General features: G+C 37.6%; 2 protein-coding genes across 3 annotated transcripts in view; both read left to right on the forward strand.

Moving 5' to 3' along the window:
- The window catches only part of LOC145242079 (ornithine aminotransferase, mitochondrial-like), a 138,397-nt gene that overhangs the window by 28,526 nt on the left and 89,943 nt on the right, over nt 1-19,928 (forward strand). The window lies entirely within an intron of this gene.
- LOC145242760 (uncharacterized) lies at nt 3,601-4,155 on the forward strand. Its single transcript, XM_080105899.1, has one exon. The coding sequence runs from the start codon at nt 3,601-3,603 to the stop codon at nt 4,153-4,155; it is 555 nt and encodes a 184-aa protein (XP_079962025.1).

Raw genomic sequence — 19,928 nt, forward strand, 5'->3', positions numbered from 1 at the left:
TCGCCTACATTTCATCGTTCCTTATTTCAATATCATGAAAGAACTCCCAGCAGCAGCTGTGGCCGGGGGAGGGGGGTACAAATAAAATCGTAAGGAAGGTCCCTAAAATTAGTGTACAATATATCTATGTAATAAAATTGTTGGAAATCTTGATAATATGATAAGCATTTTACTATCTGTTCAGTGTTCACTTCCTGATTAGTTTGGATAATTGTTGCTTATTCAAATTGGCACTTATGGTGGCAATTAAAAGGGTGCTTGTTAAAATAGAGTCGACAGATCGATTTTTTTTTTTATTATTAATATGTCGTTTTAAGCAAAAACAATATTATGTACTTAATTGTCATGTCGAAAATAGCAATATATCCAAAAATTACGAAAATTCATCGAGTAGAAAGTTATTTACATCATCACTTTTTTCGACATGACAATTAAGTACGTAATATTGTTTTTGCTTAAAACGACATATTAAAAAAAATCGATCTGTCAACTTCAACAAGTGCCATTAAAAGTTAAGAAAATACGGAAAACTCTGTATGATGTACGTACTCGTTACAGAACAAAGATGTCATATTCCAAAAAATACGTAAATCAATCAAGTATTTTTTTTTTAATTAGAAAAATCAAAATTTACGATTTTCAGCAAGTTTACTACTATTTGAACATAAGGCGGATTATTTTACTTCTCAACTTCGATTTGAGTCGTCTTTCCTTATTTAATTCATCGGATTTAATCATGCCCGACGAAAACACCACGATTCATTTAGTCGTAAAGTTTGATTTTCTTAAATAAAAAATTCTACTTGATCAAATTACGTTATTTTTTTAATATCGCACATCACATCTGCATCTTCGTTCTGTAATGAGTACTACATCAGATAGACTTTTCTGTATCTTAATTGCCGCCATAAGCGCTAATTCGGCGGACCTGAACGAGAATAATCACCCCCACTTAAGAACGGCTTTCAGAATAAACACTCCCAACCTCCCCATGTTAAGAACAGCTTTCGGTTTTCTGCAATTTTTTCAGTAGATTATTGGACACTAATATATAGGGGGGGGGAGGGGTGATTCTTGTTTAGGTCCGCCGCTAATTTGAATAACCACTGGATAATTTTGTCCAGTCCCATTCATTTGGGGACGGAATTGTTATCCCATCCTTTTTTTTTTTTTTTTTTAATCCGTTTTTTTTTGTTTGGTTGTAAAAAATAAGTCTGCATTCGACTACGGTTAAAGAGGGGGGTCGTGATGATCATCCTTGTCGTCGTTTTCGATAAGAGGGTAACACGTTTTTTCGATGCCATGCTTTCCATACTTTGCTTGAAACTGGTTGAGTAGTTCGTGGTTGCTGTCGTCCATGCATTTCTCGATAATACCTCTGAGCGGCTCGGTGTGATCAACCGATATAATCATCCGATTTAGCAACTGGGCAAATAGATCAATCGGGTATTTGATGTCTTCCAATCCACCCTTGCCCGCAGGGATATAGTTTGAACAGACCACACCAGCTTCATGTTCTCGAAACCTTTTGGATTGAGATTGTTAGCCAAATCCAAGAGTAGGAACCGCAATTGCACTCGAGGATCGTTTTCCATTCTCGTTCAAAGTCGAAACTACAGGAAGTGTTTTCAAGTGAAACGAGTCTATCGCTTAAGAAGGGCGTATTTTGTTTCACTTTTTGTAAACACTTTTAGATAATATACAAACGAAACAAGTGACCCGTTGGGTCACCCATTAAGCTCGTTTAGTTCTCTCGGCAAGAACAAACATGAGAGTCGGAAACTGATTTGTAGGTCAATGCCCCTCCTCGAGCCACTGACCTGCAAAAAAGTATAAGAACTCTCTCTCTCTCTCTCTCTCTCTCTTTCTCTCTCTCTCTCTCTCTCTCTCTCGTTAATTTTGATTAACTGGCCTTCGGGTCAAGATTAAAGTGTAGTATCTGTTCTTCAGATGCTGCACTTCAATGTCTTGTTCTGTCAGTGGAGGAGAAATCCTTCACAACTGAGACAATTTTTCTGTTTTGTTCCTTTCCTCAACATTAAAAAACGACCCTGGTGTCTAACTCTGTCCCGTGGGAAGACATTATAAATAGGAACTCGTCTGTGGAGCAGGTTAAGTTATGGTTTACTTATAGAATAATGGCGTCCATGGTAAAGTATAGTTTTAGAACCTGTAAATATCATGTAGTTATTTCCTACTTCGATTTCTCCCCCCCCCCCCAAACAAAAAATTTGATAGTGTCTAATCTCTAAAAGAAAATAATATATATATATTTTTTATGTTAAACAAATTACAATGACAAATATTGAAAAAAAAAAAAAACAAACAACAAAAAAAAACGAATTCGGTTATCTTGACGCTCCGCACTCCTTTGTTTACCTCGGAAGTGACGTCATACAAATCTTATAATACGGATGGCTACAATTGTAAAAATAATTTGTTTTATTTTTCTTTCATTTTGAGCTCCTTTTTTCTCCCGTTTGTTTTTGTTTTCTACAATTAATAAACCAGTTTACAAGTAAAAAATAATTTGTTTTAGCGAATTTAATTTTTTTTTTCTCTCTCCCATTTGTTATATTGGTATTTGAGCGGAGAATCTAACATTTCTTTTCATTTTGAGAATTTGTTTTAGTTTTTAATTACTAACACAGCGGAGAATTTAACTTGTTTTTTTTTTTTTCTTCCATTTCTTATTTTGAGCGGAGAATTTATCTTATTTTCATTTTGAGCTCTTTTTCCGATCCGGCGTTACCTTTTATAGGTACTCCTGCACTTTAAATTTAAATTAAATTCGCTACTGTGTTGGTAATTAAAAAGTAAAACAAATTATTTTTTACTTGTAAACTGGTTTATTAATTGTAGAAAACAAAAACAAAAAAAAAAAGCGGGAGAAAAAATGAGCTCAAAATGAAAGAAAAATAAAACAAATTATTTTTACAATTGTAGCCATCCGTATTATATGATTTGTGTGACGTCACTTCCGAGGTAAACAAAGGAGTGCGGAGCGTCAGGATAACCCCAAATTCATTTGAATTTTAAGTCTAAATAAATCAAGTTAAAAATCTCTGGAAAATGATTATTTATAAACTAGATACGGGCAAAAATGGGCGGACAAAAATGGGGGACCTAGTTTTGAAAGCCGAAAGGAGATAACTTGATCTGGCCTAGTTACGACCTGAATTGTCTTAATCCGGCTAGCCAGATGTTGATCAGTATAGTTACTGGTTGTGAACCTGTCATTCAAGGCAGTCATATAATTGAAGTAGAGAAATTCTCTTCGCTGGATAAGATCATTGGAGTTTTGACTGCAGTTTTCCGATTTATATCAAAAATGAGAGGTATTGTTCTCGATTCTGGTATTAAGGCGAGATTGTACTTGCTCAGAATGACACAAGGAATGTTCCTTTCTAAGGAAAAGGATTATTTGTCTAAGTCTGATGGCGGTGAAGCCCTCCCCCCCTTTGGTTTCTAAATTTAATTTATTTTTGGACGATGAAGGATTGATTCGCTCATGAGGTAGAATTAGTAAATCTACTTATTTTTCTGATGATGAATCATATTCTGCTTCCCAAGTCTTGTCATGTTACAAGTTTAATAATCATGGATTGTCATTTAAAGTGTAAGCATCTGGAAATTGCTGCTACGCTTGGCAAATTCAAAATGTTGGGATTTTGGATACCCAAAGCTAGACAAGCTATTAAAACGGTGATATCTTGTTGTGTCATTTGCAAAAAATATAACACTCTTCCCTTTAGATATCCCAAGGTTACAAATTTGCCTAAGCATCGGGTTAATTTAGTTAAGCCGTTCTTGCACACCGGGATCGATTTTACTGGCCATTTGTGGGTGCATGAAGGTGATGAGGCTAAAAAGATGTATATTTTAATCTTCACCTGTTTTAGTGTGCGAGCTATACACTTGGAACTGTTGCCTGATATGACCACTCAGTCTGTGGTTTTGGCATTTGTGAGATTTTTCAATTTTTATGGAGTCCCTTCTATTCCAATAATGCAAAGTCCTTTGTTGCGGGTTGTGACCTTGTCAAACAGGTTTATTTGTCTGACGAATTTAGAGGGACAGTTGATGCCCATCTTATCAAACACCAAACGATACCTTTATATTCTGCTTGGTATGGTGCTGTGTGGGAAAGATTAATTCGAGTTGTAAAAGGTTGTCTTTTCAAGGTTATAGGACGTAGGAAAAGTTATTTTCAACTTTTGACGGTTCTGTCAGATGTGCAGGGATCTGTTAACGATCGGCCCTTGACCTATCGTTGCTCTGATGATTCTGGCTTGGAGGTGATTACTCCTAATGCCTTTGTGTATCCCTTCCATAAAAACTCTGTGTTTTTGTCCTTAGAAGAAGATTGTTGCCAGGATAACCCCTCTAGCAAAGAAGAGCTTATTGAGAGTCTGGGATGTAGAGATGAATTCTTAAATCGTTTTAAAAGGCTATGGTATGAACAATATCTCTTGGGTCTGAGAGAGTTGTCGCAAGATCTTTACCAATCTGATTTTGAAAATATGATTAAGCTGGGCGATGTCGTTTTGATAAAAAAAACCTATGAAGCCTCGTCCTTATTGGTCTTTGAGAAGGGTGGTTAATCTAACTTCTGGATCGGATAGCTTGGTTCGGTCTGCTTTAATCAAAAGGAGTGATGGCAGCACTCAGGAACATTCCTTAAAGAACTTGCGTCCTTTAGAACTTTCCATTACCCACTCTCACCAAGCTTCTAACGATGGAGAGGGCAATTCTCTGAGCTCGAGAACTAGTCAGTTGGATCAGACGTTTTCGTGCTAAATTGGAGCACGTGTGTGACATTTTTGAATTAATTCGGTAGTTGTGGAAAGGGCGTTGTCGAGACAACAAGTATCGAATGCATTCCTTTAAGGTCTTGGATAAAAAGGAACGCCTGAAAATTTACTAAGGCGATGTACAACTCTGTCCTAACAAGGCATTAAAATTGTTGAAAAGAACCAAGCCTGAAAAATAACTTAGGCGAAGTACAACTCTGTCCTAACAAGACATTAAAATTGTTGAAAAGAACCAAGAGAAGAAAATTCGCCTCAAAGTTTTCTAAGACACTTGAAAACTGAATTCAATTATCGAGAAAAGGATAATTGAAGTTTAAGAAGAAAATTTGCCGCTGGAAAGTTTCCAAGAAACTTGAAAACTCTAAAATATTCTGCCTCCATGGAATTTTATTCCTTGCAAAAAGGACTACGGAAACGAGTTTCCAGGAAAAGGACTGATAAAAAAAAACTTTTAAATAACACAAACTCTGAAAGTAAAAAACCCAAACAAAACAAACTTTCTAAATGTTCCATTCGGAAAAGGGCGCCCAGAAGTTTCCAGTAAGTGCACCCTCCCTTCTTTCTTTCTTTCTTCCACCTTCTTATCTCTTTTTCCTTCTCTTTCTCTTCACTCTCTCCCCTTTCGGTTACTACTACAAGAATACTTGTAAGCCAGATGGACATTTTTGGCAGCCCATAGAGGTCACGAACTTTTCCTTTTACCATTATATTTAATAAATTCTATTTCTCATATTTTTCTTTTTTCTTTTTGTTTTTGTTTTCTTCCTTGATGTTTCAGAGTTTAGTAGTAACGTCTAATTGATTAAGAAGAATTACCTTCCACGGGAAGAAGTGGATAATAAATTTCTTCACTCGGGACTTTTTTCGTAATGTTCCTGTAAAAAAGTTTTTATTTAATTTTTATCGTTACAAATTACGATGCTTTATTTATATATAAAAAAAAGCAAAAATAAAGTCTTACGTTGTTTATTTACTACTGAAAGTTATAACTTTAGTAAAGGTATTTTTTGTTTAAACAAAATGATACATTTCCACTAAGATTTAAATAAAAAAAATTAGTTCATTATATTCCGCGATCATTATTTGATAAATACTGAAAATTTCATTAAAATTGGTTTATTTCCTGATTTTTGGTGAACTTTTTAAGTAAAGGGAGAGGTCAACATTTTGAGCATCGGCTTTCATTTTTTATTTTTCATCCATACTTCTTTAAATTAATCATTAGTAAAAATTGTCCCATTTTTGAAATTATTTTTTCCTGTGGACTCAGGATGTAAATTTTTTCAATTTTTGGGTTTGTATTACTGTACACATAGATTCGAAAAAGTTGTCAAAAAACAAATATATAACAAATAAATGTTATCAAAGGCAAGATAAGTTATTTTTCTACCTAACTGGATATGTTTTTAGTGTTTTTATTTAATATAACATGTTTATTCAGCTGGGAGAATGAGTTAAAAATAAAAAAATATATACAAAATACTGTTAAAACCCCACCGAATATGTCAGCCTATGTCACGGTAACATATATCGAGTGAGTTTCTAACAGTATTTTATCTAGTTTTTTATTATTTATAACTCCTTTTCCCAAACTTACCGCGTGAAAGAGAGAGTCGGGCGCGGGCGCCACTTGCAATTTTTCAATACATCGGTAAACACTGTTTTTCGAGCTGAATAAACATGTTACATTAAATAAAAAACACTAGAAAATTATCCAGTTAGGTAGAAAAGTAACTTATCTTGCTTTTGATAACATTTATTGTTATATATTTGTTTTTTGACAACTTTTCGAATCTATGTGTACAGTAAAACAAACCCCATTTTATTTTCAAGATAATAATAAAAAAAATGAAATTAGTATACTGGTGTTTACATGTTCATATATACAAGGGAAATATTATAATATCATATTTAAAATTTTCCCGGAAACTATTATCATTAAAGTTACATGAAATATTTTTTGCAATTATATCATTTGTTTTCTGTGAATCGTTAGTTCGAGAAACTAATTTTTCTTTGAGTTATATTGATTCCATTAACGCAGACTTTAGGAGCTTTTGTCGCAGCATATAACAAATATTTTTTTAAAAATTAATGGTTAATATATATAAGCTTTATTTTCATAAAACAAAAAAAGATTCATACATTTTCTTTGTTTTTTTTTGTTTGTTTTTTAGTACTAAAATATAACTTTAGTAAAGGTGTTTTTGTTCGCATAAAATAATACATTTTCACTAAGATTTAAAAAAAAAAGGGGGGGCTCGTTAGAATCTGTGATAATTAATAAATACTGAAAATTTCATTAAAATTGATTGATTTCTCGAATTTTGGTGAATTTTTAAGTGAAATGAAGGGTCAAAGTATTTTTACAGTTTAGGGATCGACCATGTATTTTGTACATTCGTAGTTTTTTTTTTTTTTAGTTTTTTTTTTTTTTTTTTTTTACTTCAGTAAGTTTTTAGAAAAACAGCGCCACTTTCTGAGGTTAAAACTTGATTTCTATATTAAATACATAGATATCCGATCGTCCAATCAAGATTCTTCTCTACCTTTCAAACTTAGCAAAGAAGCAAAAAATATTAATTTTCCTCTCCTCAATCGACTAGAAAACAATGTTAATTTGAATGAAGCAATCCTAAAATTATTATTAATATTAGTGATGTTTTTACTTGTTATATAAAGGGCAAACTTGTGCGTGTGTCTTGCTAAAACTAAAAAGATACTAATCAAAACCACACAAAGTTGATATTTTCTTGATCGGTATTGACCCAGATGTATGATATCTGAAATTTAGGAAAATGATCAATTCCATGGAGTGCAAATTTTGTTAAGTCAGGGGTCAAACTTCATTTTAATTAAATAGTGTGTTCGTTCCGCACATGCATATATTTTCACCCTTCCAAGAACTGAAATAAATTTATTAATTCCAAACGTTTAATAGTTGTTGCAAATTAATTTCCAACGTTTAATGGTCATTGCAAATTAATTTGAAACGTTTAATAGTTGTTGAATATTAATTTCAAGTGTTTAATAGTGGTTACAAATGAATTTCAAACGTTTAATAGTTGTTGCAAATTAATTTAAAAGATTTAATAGTTGTGGCAAATTAATTTCAAACGTTTAATAGTTGTTGCAAATTAATTTCAAGCATTTAATAGTTGTTGCAAATGAATTTTAAATGTTTAATAGTTGTTGCAAATTAATTGAAATGTTTAATAGTTGTTTCAAATTAATTTCAAACGTTTAATAGTTGCTGCAAATTAATTTCAAACGTTTAATAGTTGTTGCAAATTAATTGCAAATGTTTGATAATAGTTACAAATTAATTTCATAGTTGTTTCAAATTAATTTCAAGCGTTTAATAGTTGTTTCAAATTAATTTCAAGCGTTTAATAGTTGTTTCAAATTAATTTCAAGCGTTTAATAGTTGTTTCAAATTAATTCCAAGCGTTTAATAGTTGTTTCAAATTAATTTCAAACATTTAATAGTTGTTTCAAATTATTTTCAAACATTTAATAGTTGTTTCAAATTAATTTCAGACGTTTAATAGTTGTTTAAAATTAATTTCAGACGTTTAATAGTTGTTGCAAATTAACTCAGTTGGTAGAATGAAAGAGTGGTTATCTTAACGATTGAACCCGGAATCATTTATTATAAATAATCGATAATATATATACAGTAATAAGTAAAAACAATACATACATACATACATACATAAATACATATATATATATATGTGTGTGTGTGTGTGTGTGTGTGTGTGTGAGAGAGAGAGAGAGAGATAGTAATAATAATTAGTAATAAAATAGTAATATTTACAATTAGAAATAAAAATAGGCTTAAGGCTCTCAAAAATTCATACTAGAACTGTACTTTTTCCTAATACTCTAGCCACTTCACCCGCGGTGGAGAGGTAAGAGTACTTGAAAAAAAAAAAATTCTAAAAGTTATATTCTCCTGAAGGTTGAATTTTCAGTGTGCATGATTGAAAAATACAATTGCGAATTACTTCGGACCTGTATCCAGTCATGGCTGACGGAAGTAAATAAAGAGTTTTGTTCGAAATTTTATCCAAATTCCCAAGTTCAACAGATACACCTGAAGAAGGTCGAAGGTTTCATTGACCAAAACGTTGTGAAAATGTCACTCAAGATAAGAACAGTAGTCTGATGAATCGAAATAATACAATTAACGATTTAGTAGTGAATCTAGTTAAGTTCGTCTCCTTCATTTTAATATGGGGGGGGGGGGTAGGATTTAAAAAGCAGTCAGAAACGCATTTTTGAATTTTTAAAGGAACCAACCTCTGTAGTTTATGAACCGTCTGCTTAAATAATCTATTATGTAAAGGTCAAGCCTAACTCTGGTATAGATTCATTCTTTCATCATTTACTGTTATCAAGAAGTAAATTCGATTTTTAATGTTATCGTATAGTAAATTTTTTTTTTATGAAATTGAAACATTAGTTTTCTCTTCTATGGGTGTGTGTGTGTGTGTGTTGAAAGGTTCATCAGTATCATAAGTGCTCAATATCTTAGATAAAGCATGTGGTGACTTAAAAGTTAGTTAACTTGGTTTTAGTGCTACACTGGATATTAGATAAAGCAGGTATGTTTAAACACAGTGTCGCCTGTGATAAAGAACTGCTCTAATCTAGTGTTGCCCGGAAGCCATAATCTAAAGTGCTCAATATGCTGCATAGAGCAGGTAGTAACTGAAATATGAGAAACAAAAACATTTCTCATCTAGATGCAATGTGGGGGGGGGGGCTTAGTTTTAGTAGTGCTCTGGAGGTCTCGTCAATTTTTATAAGTGCTCAATATCTTAGATAGAGCGCATAATAACCCAAAAGTAAGTTAACTTCTTAGTGATGCTCTGGATTCCAGATTATACTAGATTAGACAAAATTAGTCAGGGATGGAAGACGATATTTAGTGTTTTTTTTTTTTTTTTTTTTTTTTTTTTTTTTGATCGACCATTGGTCTGAAACAAATTAAAATGCACTTTCTTAGCCTCTGGGTTAGGATGAAAGTATAGCATCTGTTTTGTACCAAGTCTGAAGGAAGGGGGGACAGAGGATAGGGAGGTGGAAAGTGTGAACAGCAAAGAGAAAGGGGTAGGGAAGGAAAGAGAAGGAGGTAGAAAAAGGTCGAAAGAAAGAAAATTAAAAAAAAAAAAAGATGTTAAACATCCTTTTTTTTACTCTTCAATTTTGTAATCTATGTTTCCGGGCAATGCAGGGAAACCCGGCTATTCTTGTAAGTGCAAAAGGTTTTTCTTTTGAATTTAAAATTTACTTTTTATTTTAAAATTTATTTAATACATATTTAAATTTAAATACACACACCTACATTTGATACTTGTGGGAGGCGGGGTTTGCTTTGCTGAGTCGTATAATAAGCTTAAATATATTTTAATTCATGCCGATTTCATATTTATTATTGCAGAGCCAATTCTCTATTGAATATTATATTGTACCTAATATATAGTAGTGATTTAAAAAGTTTTTAAAAAACGACTTAGGTGCGATCAACTAGAATCAAAACCAAAACATTTAGCATTCCAGCCGCATTCCCTACCATTTGAGCTACTGACAGATAGATAACAAACATTAAAAATGAAAAAACTTCAAACTATGAATGAATTTGTTCATGCGCAAAAGTAATAGAAATATGTCGGCAAGTTGAAATAAATATTTTGCATTTCAAATTGCCATCATATTTCTGTACGCATTATTCATCCATCCAAACAAAGATTTTATTCGTTATAAACCATCCTTGGTGTATGATTACAATTTCCTGTTAATTTTAGTGTTATGTGACCAGTAGTTTAAGATTTTATTCACACACACACACACACACACACACACACACACACACACACACACACACACACACACACACACACACACACACACACACACACACTGTTTTAATTAAATAGAAGAGGATGTAGTTTGGTTGATTCATTTATCTGTATTTTATTTAGGGTGGGTGATGGGTGAAAGTGGATTCTACTATAATATAAAAATGAAATAAAATTATTTTCATGATAAAAGTGAACCAGAAGAGCCTGAGTCTCCTTGCTGGTTCGGTCGCTTGGAATAGTTGGGTAGAAAGTACCAGTCAAAAATTCATTCTTGATGTCAGTTGGGCAGGTGTGGGGCCAGGCAATTTTTACTAGGCCAGAGGTACCCCTTCTTCAGGGGTGCTGGTTGGACATTTCCACTTTCTGACCTTGTGTCACATCTTGCTGATGTGGGCAGCAAATAAATATCTAGTTTTTTTTATTGTTGTTTTTACTTTTTGTTTTTGTTTTGTCTTTTAATCAGACTTTCTCAGTGATAAATGAACAAAAAGAATAAAAAAATTTTTTTCATTTTTCAATGAAAATAAAAAAAAATTGCACTTGCAAAAATATCCCATTCATAAGACGGCCTATCCTGTGCATCCTTATTCGAATTTTCCAGCAGTAAGTCGGCTTATGCAATACCGCATGCATTTTTGTCATTTTGCTTATCTTGCTTTTGTGCAGATTTTAATAGGCCATATCCATGACTGACTGACATCACGAAAGTCGGCCTCTTTTTATTTGGTGGCTAGATGTAACATAATGTTTATGTGAGGATGTAAATGCATGTGAAGTGACGTCACCAACAAAGGCACAAAGATTATAAAAAGAGAAAGAGAACGATCACGGAAGGGCCATGGAGCACGGAACGAGATAACGTTCGAAGTAACATCTGAGATCTCATGGAGTACGTTCTAGGTCACGTGGGTGACGTTACGGCTGTAACCATGAGGAAATGTTGTTGCTACAAAGAACAAGTCAGGTCCTCCGTGGCCGGGCTGACAAGATCAAAGTGTAGCATCTGTTCCGGCAGATTCTGCACTTAAGATGGTTTGTACCAGTCAATGGAGGGGAAACCCTCTATACTGGGACAATTATTATTTTTGGTAACCAGAGTGACCCCTTTTAGGGGAGCTGGTTTTTACCTCACATTAAAAACGGCCTTGTGCCTAATTTGCTCAGTGGGGGAGCAAATAAATACCATCTGTTCCGGCAGATACTGCAAGCAAAGACCATATGTGGGGGCGACCCCACATATAAGACCTTGGTCAATGTAGGGGCAACCCTTCATACCAATTGTCACTATCCAGCTCCCTTACTCCTCGGGGAGTTGGTCCCCATTTCCCCTTAACTCCTCACATTAAAAACGGCCTTGTGCCTAATTTGCTCAGTGGGGGAGCAAATAAATACCATCTGTTCCGGCAGATGCTGCAAGTAAAGACCAGCTATGACTAGCAAAGACCATATGTGGGGGTAACCCCACATATCTGAACTTGGTCAAGGTAGGGATCACCCTACGACCACAGTTACTATCCAGCTCCCATTTCCCACCTCTCGGGAGCTGGATCCCCCTTTCCCTCCCCCCTCCCTCTCTCTCCACATTAAAAAACGGCCTTGTGCCTAATTTGCTCAGTGGGGAAGCAAATAAATAAAAAGATCAAAGTGTAGTATCTGTTCCGGCAGATGCTGCAAAGCTATGACTAGCAAAGACCATATGTGGGGCCAACCCCACATATCTGAACTTGGTCACTGAAGGGGCAACCCTTCATACCAACAGTTTCTAATCCAGCTCCCATTTCCCACCTCTCAGGAGCTGGTGCCCCCCTTCCCTTCCTCCTTCCCTCCATCTCCACACTAAAAAACGGCCTTGTGCCTAATTTTCTACGTGGGGAAGCAAATAAATACAAAGATCAAAGTGTAGTATCTGTTCCGGCAGATGCTGCAAGCTATGACTAGCTAGGACTAGCTATGACTAGCAAAGACCATATGTGGGTGTAACCCCACATATCTGACCAGTCAAGTCAAGGATTCGTCACTTGACACTCAGCCCAACAGGTGAAGGGCCGGGAATCGGCCCAGCACCTGTTGGACTGAGGTACACCGCCTGGGTAATACCTAGGAGGTCCACCCTCCCAGGCCTTGCCACCGGGCTTTCCGGTGGGGCAAGTTTATTGCTTGCTGCTTGAGGCGCCCCGACCGGGGAATGCCGACGGGGTTACTCAGGCAATTTTTAAAATTGCAGGAGTGCCCCTCCTTTAGGGGAGCCTGTGGGGTTCCCACTTTCCGGCCTTGTGCCACATTTTGCTGATGTGGGCAGCAAATAAATATCAACCCCACATGCTTGACCCTTAACCAGCTCCCATTTCCCACCTCTCGGGAGCTGGTCCCCCTTTCCCCTTCCCCCTCCCTTCACTCCTCACATTAAAAATCGGCCTTGTGCCTAATTTGCTCGGTGGGGGAGCAAATAAATACCATCTGTTCCGGCAGATACTGCAAGCAAAGACCATATGTGGGGGTAAGCCACATATCAGACCTTGGTCAATGTAGGGGCAACCCTTCATACCAACAGTTACTATCCAGCTCCCATTTCCTACCCATCGGGAGCTGGTCCCCTTTCCCCCCCCCCTCTCTCTCTCCACATTAAAAAACGGCCTTGTTCCTAATTTGCTCAGTGGGGAAGCAAATAAATACATGCTACAAAGAACAAGTGAGCTGGAGTTATTTCCTATTCTTTATCTTTGTGCACTTTGCAACTGAGGTCGGAACGTGTGTACAAGCGTACGAAGAAACATAGAGAGTGAAGACCATTTTTTTTCAAAAAGTTTTGAAAAGCAGTTTATTTTATTTGTGTCCTTAATGGTTATTATTTGGCATATTTTTTTAGGAATTGTATACAACTTTCAGGATATTAGTATAAATAAATTCTTTTTTTTTTCATATTTTAAAACAAGACATTCTTAGTTATTCTTTCTATCTCCCCTTTCTTCTTTATTACTATTTTACATACGAGTTCTATTTTGTGTTGTATTGTTGTATTTTTAGGCCAGTTTTATCTGGACAAGGATAAAATTCCAATAATAGCCTATAATAGAAGAATGTTCTTAAAAGTCTGTATGTATATAGGTATCAATAGGACAGCAGGTTGTAAGGCTGGCAGAGTTCATTTTGTTGTTTGGAAGTAATCTTGTATGTCAAATAGAATTGGGAGTAGGTTGTAGAATAAGAAAGACAAAAGTATCATTCTAACATTTGATAACAGCTTTATTGATTATCTTCGTTATTATGACTTGTATAGAGAAAGGGTTAGTATCGGAAAGAGTTTCTGTCTAGTGACGTTGATTAATAATTAGATAGGCCTGTTTAAAGAGAAAGAGTTCATGCATGCATGTTTGTCTAAAATAGTAGTAGAAACGTGTGTCACAAAAGATTAGAGACAGTTCTGTAGGATGTTGGCTTGTTTGTATCCATGTCATAGTTGAACCCTAGGCCTGAAGGCTGAGGTGGGTTATGTGGCGTCTTCAGTTCAAGGTCCGGGAAGAAAAGAGAAAGAGAGCTGCCGGTCCAACCTTTTATAAACTCGGTCACATGACTGAGAACTGGCTTCTGATTGAACAAGCTAGAAAGGAAGTATATTCAAAATCTAGAGAATTCGCTCCTGGTGATGTTCCCTGCTGTCCTGTCTGCTACAAGGTCCTCATGTGGCAGGTCGCCATCTTGGATAGTGAAGTCTTATTGAAGTTTGTGCTTAATAGCGACTTTGGTTTGCATCTCAAAAAAGGAGTTTGGTGGTCAAAGGTCAAACTGAGAAAAGTGGATGAGTTCGGCAGCTAAAAGAGAGGGATCAGTGGTGATCCACTGCCTTACATAACCTTCAGGAAACTGAGCTCAGAGCTTTGGTAATAGCACAGTCCTAAATTGTTTTTTTTTTTTAAAATGAATTTGGGACATTGGAAAAGTACATATTAGAAAATGTTTTGAAATCCACAATCTACTTTTCCTTTGTTCTTGCACATGAATTTATTAAATTAAAATTATTAATTACAAGCCTGGGTGCTTGGTGTTGCCCGGGTGTTTGGGGGGGGGGGTTGAGCAAAAAAAAAAAAAAAGTGGTAGTAGGCAGGCAGGGTCGAACCCGTGACGCGAAGGCAGAAAAGAAAGTGAAAGAAAATCTGACATCTTACCGCTACTCCATGACACGACCGGAAGTTCAGAATGTTAAAATTAGGCAAAATCAATCCAACTCATACGATGACTTGCAAAAATGGCTCACAAAACATCGACCCCCTCCTTGTAGAAACTGCCCAGTTAAGGATGAAGAATTAATGCTTTTGGCCAATTTTTCAATATTTGTCGTCCGAGACGTCAAGCTTCAAGATGATATCAATCTTGTGAAAATCCGTCGCCTCTGTCGAAAGTTTTAGGCATACATACATACACACATTCAAATAAACAGGTGAGATTTATATTATAGACTAGCGGGGGGGGGGGGTACCCAGCGTTGCCTGGGTATTTGTAGGTGTGTATGAAGGGGGGGGGGTAATTAATAATCCTGCTTAAATATTATAAAAAAGACGATGTAAAAAAAAAAATCCAAAACCAAAACGGAAAAAAATGGCATAAATAAACCTGTGTATGGGGGGGGGGGGTAAACTAAAGAATAAGCGAAGTAATAAAAAAAAACGTTTGGTCGGGAGGAGGGATTGAACACGGAAGCTTTGACGCGGAGGTGGAAACCAATGCCAACTACTTAACGGTCTCGGCCACGAGTGAAAGTAATTGATTAGCATGTTAAGTTAAAGCTTATAAAGCTAAAAGAGGTTTGATTGACAGGACGACGCTAAATGAGGTCATCGCACGATCGTTATTTTTAGTTTTCACTTCACCCCAGATTATGGTGGGAATGGGGGGAAAGCAGAGCAAAAGCCGAGAACCCAACGTTTTTCACTGTATTTATACAAAAATGCAGGACGAACCGGGGACAAAGTGAAATAGCGCGAATCTCATAAAAGTCGACGTAAATAAATCTAGAGACGACCCACGTTCCCAAATCCTACATATTATGATATAGGACCCATATAAACAGTTGTAAATGATAGTAACGACCCCAGGAGCGTGTGCTCGAAAAGCCTTTTGAAGACATACACGAAATGGTCACACACATTTTGCCTTTTAAACAAGACATTCATGGCAATGAGTGTGCTTTCAAATATACGTTGTCTTGCAGACACTTTACATGGCGTCGCTGATATAGGAAACCTGCTACAAACAACGTTGGAATATGGATGAACAAACACAGCAGACATTATTGCAACGGATCCTTGAACTACAGCAAGAGAATATCATCCTGCGAAGAGATGGAGGACATTCCAACAGGCCACGTACAAGAAACCCGACAGACCTACCATAGAACCAAACTCAAGGGATGGTGACTGGGCGATATTCATTGACTCCTGGAATAGATACAAGGAGATGTGTAGGTTGATAGAGCCAACAGCATTAAGAAACGAGCTGAGAATGGCTTGTCCCCCAGAAGTAAACAGGCTGTTGTTCGACATGGTAAGAGCAGAAATACTGAACTCCGTCACGGAGGAACAGCTGTTAGGACATATAAAGCTTGTAGCCGTCAGAAGCCTACACAAAGAAGTGTACAGTCAAGAATTCCATTCCGTAAGGCAGAAAAAAGGGGAATTGGTTATGGACTTCATGGCACAACTTCGATCAGTCGCAAAATTCTGCAACTTTTCAGTGACTTGTCCGAACGAGATAGGATGCGGTCAGAAAGTCAGCTACTCCGATATGGTACCAGGACAAATGATGGCAGGACTGGCAAACCTGGAGTATCAAAGCAAGGTGCTGTCAGAGTATCAAAATAAGGTGCTTACAACACTGGAAGAAAAATTCAACAGGCTTGTTAACCTAGAGACCACAGACAAGTCTATCCACCATCTCCACAGTAGTGTATACCCTACTACAACGAATATACAGAGGTCAGGCTGGAGGCAGCAACAGATCTACAGCGGGAGTGGTCGGAGCAAAATCCAGAACTTTCACTACCCAAAGACACAAAAGGGGTCGTAACAGGATGATTTGCCAAGATGAACAAATAAAAAAGAGAAGTGAGGTAACCTGACAAAACCAAAGGCCGTGCTGCACCTTATTTGGAATAAAAATAAGTTCCGAAGAGGTACTCCTGATCCAGCACCAACCCTGACGGTAGAGATAACTCAGATTTCAGAGGCCCATGCGGAATTCGGGCGCATCTCCATAGGGCCAGCTGGCCTCCATACTGCATTGATGCAATCGCAAACACTGGGGCGCAGACATGCTCTAGCAGACCAGAAATCCAAAAAATTCTAAAGTTTCCAGACAAATATCTAGTACCGACCAGTCACCGAATTTGGGGAATCACAGAAAACCTACTAAACATAAAAGGCGTGATATTTGCTAAAATCAGAGTAGGATTACGGGAAACACGTCAGATTATATATGTGTCAAAAAATACATAAAATTTCTGCCCGTCCAAGTTAGTCCTAAAAGACCTCGGTCTGGTACTAAAAAACTTTCCATACCCAACTTCCCAGCAGAACGTGGCAACTAGCAACGGCGGAAAGGCACCACGTGGGTGCCCACAAAGAATTCATGTCCCACGTCAGCCGAACAATATCCCTTTTGCCCCTATGGAAGAAAACAGACCCTGATTGGAACGATGGATGAAGGAGCATTTTGAGTTCAGCACATTCAATGTATGCCCTCATCAATGGCTGCAGGCGATGAAAGGAAAACCCATGGACATCACGTTCATCCCGTAGGCCAAACCTTCAGCTGTCCACACCCCAATCCCAGTCCCACACCATTGGAAGAAAAGAGTTAAGGAGGACCTTGACCGAGACGAGGTATTGGGCATCATAGAACCTGTACCAGTGGGTACACCTACATGGTGCTCCAGAATGGTGGTTGCACCAAAAAAGAATGGGTCACCAAGGCGTACGGTAGACCTACAAAGCTCAACGCTGCTACCCTATTAGAAACCCATTATACACCGTCTCCTTTCAACCACGCATCGCTGGTGCCTGCGAAAACTAGAAAAACTGTCTGGGATGCATTGAATAGCTATCATAGCACAACCCTCCCCCATTGGCAAGAGATGCAACTACCTTCATCACGGAATGGGGTAGGCACCATTATCTTCGGGCACCACAAGGATTCCAAGCATCAGGAGACGCATATACATGCAGGTTCGACAATATCACTGTAGATATGCCCAGGAAAACAAGATGTATAGATAATACGATACTATGGGACGATTCTATTGAAGCATCACTTTGACGTACAATGGAGTAAATAAATAACAGCAGCAAAAATGGTATCGTATTCAACTCCCAGAAATTTCACTTTGCAGAAAAAGAGGTAGAATTTGCTGGGTTCTTGATAACGGAAGACGGAATAAAACCCACCAAAAAAATGACTGAAGCAATACAAAATTGTCCGACACCAAAAAATATAACTGACATAAGATCCTGTTTTGGAATGGTAAACCAGGTAGCCTACACTTTTTTTTCAGGCCAAAGTAATGGCCTCGTTCCGGGAGCTGCTGAAGACAAAAAATCATAAGTTCTTCGAAGAGTTGAAAAGAAGGATCACAGAAGAGATCAAGAATGATGTAAGAACCTTCGAAGTGAACAAACCAACTTGTTTGTCAACGGACTTCAGTAGGACAGGCGTGGGATATTTTCTTTTCCAGAAGCACTGCAACTGTGCAACCAAAGCCGGACTGAAGTGTGGTGAGGAGATTAATCCTGGCCGGTTCCTGATTTACTAATGATGCAGAGTCGCGATACGCACCAGTTGGAGGAGAGGCATTGTCATTAGTGTATGGACTGGAAACATGCCGCATGTTCGTTTGGGATGCCCAGAGCTGTTAGTCACCATGGACCATAAACCCTTGGTGAAGATCGTCTCGGACAAAGCATCATTTAACTCCACCTATGAGCAGGACCTCAAATTAAGGGCAATAATATGGGACAGGATTGTGGCAGCAGCTGCTACTGACGAGGAATGTTGTACCCTCGCCAAACTCATACGAAATGGTTTCCATAAATCTCAGTACGAACTGCCGAAGACAATTCGCTGGTTTTGGCATATGAAAAAGGAGTTATATTGCTTGGAAGGGGTGACGATAATAGAAAATAAAATTCTTATACCCAGAAAACTACGTGCGAAGGTACTGGAATTGCTCCATTCGGCGCATCAGGGCATCAATGGAATGTTGGCAAATGCCAGACAACAGTTGTTTTGGCCAGAACTGGATGCGAGCATTCGTCAGACCTGGGCCCAGTGCAAAGTATGCAACATAATGGCTCTGTCACAACCTAGGGAACCCCTAATGCCGTCCTCGAACCCAGAGTTCCCATTTCAGAAGACGGTGACAGACTTTTCCGATTTACGAGGGAAGAACTACCTAGTATATGCAGATAGATACACCGAGAGGGTAGAAGTCACTCTGATGTCGCCCGGGAATACTAAGGCCACATGTGACGCCCTACGAAACTGGTTCTGCACGTACGGTGTCCCGGAGGAACTGTCGACTGATGGTGACCACGGTTTGACTCCAGTAAATATAATCAGTTTCTAGATAATTTGGGCATAAGGAAACGAACATCATCGGCATATTACCCTCAAAGCAATGGGAGAGCAGAATTGGCCATTAAAACTGCTAAAATGATCCTTATTGACAGCACGGACAGTTGTGATTGCCTATGCCATGACCAGGCAGCTAGGTCCCTACTGACTCATCACAACACCCCGGTATAAGACCTACATATGTCTCCAGTGATGATGCTCAACGGTCGCATAATAAAGGACCATCTCCAAGTGCTACAGGACTGATATCAAATCCATAAACGCTGGAGAAAAATCAGTCATTACAAGGAAACAGTGATGACAAAAAGACACTTATGGAATGAAAGGGAATACAATCTAAAAAGTCACCCACGTTAGGAACTGAAAATTTGGCAAATGGTGCAGGTTCAAAACCAAGTTGTTCCACACCCATGCTGATGGGCAAAGATGGGAAGGGTGGTGGAAACACTGGGAGTAACCGGGTAACCCGTCACAACCGCAGATTCCTCCTAAGAATAAACCCCATGGTAGATACCCCTTGTCACTCGATACCTGAGGAGCCACCAGGAATGTTGGATACCGTCGACAACCTAACAGGGCCCAAAATACCGGGACAATGGTCCCCCACATGTAAGGATCAACA

This window comes from Euprymna scolopes, chromosome 21 (genome assembly GCF_053919585.1).
Source record: "Euprymna scolopes isolate OS-2025 chromosome 21, ASM5391958v1, whole genome shotgun sequence".
Lineage (NCBI taxonomy): Eukaryota > Metazoa > Mollusca > Cephalopoda > Sepiida > Sepiolidae > Euprymna > Euprymna scolopes.

Bases quoted from the DNA above. Each gene is read 5' to 3' on its own strand.
- LOC145242760 (XM_080105899.1), top strand. From the start codon at position 3,601: ATGGATTGTCATTTAAAGTGTAAGCATCTGGAAATTGCTGCTACGCTT.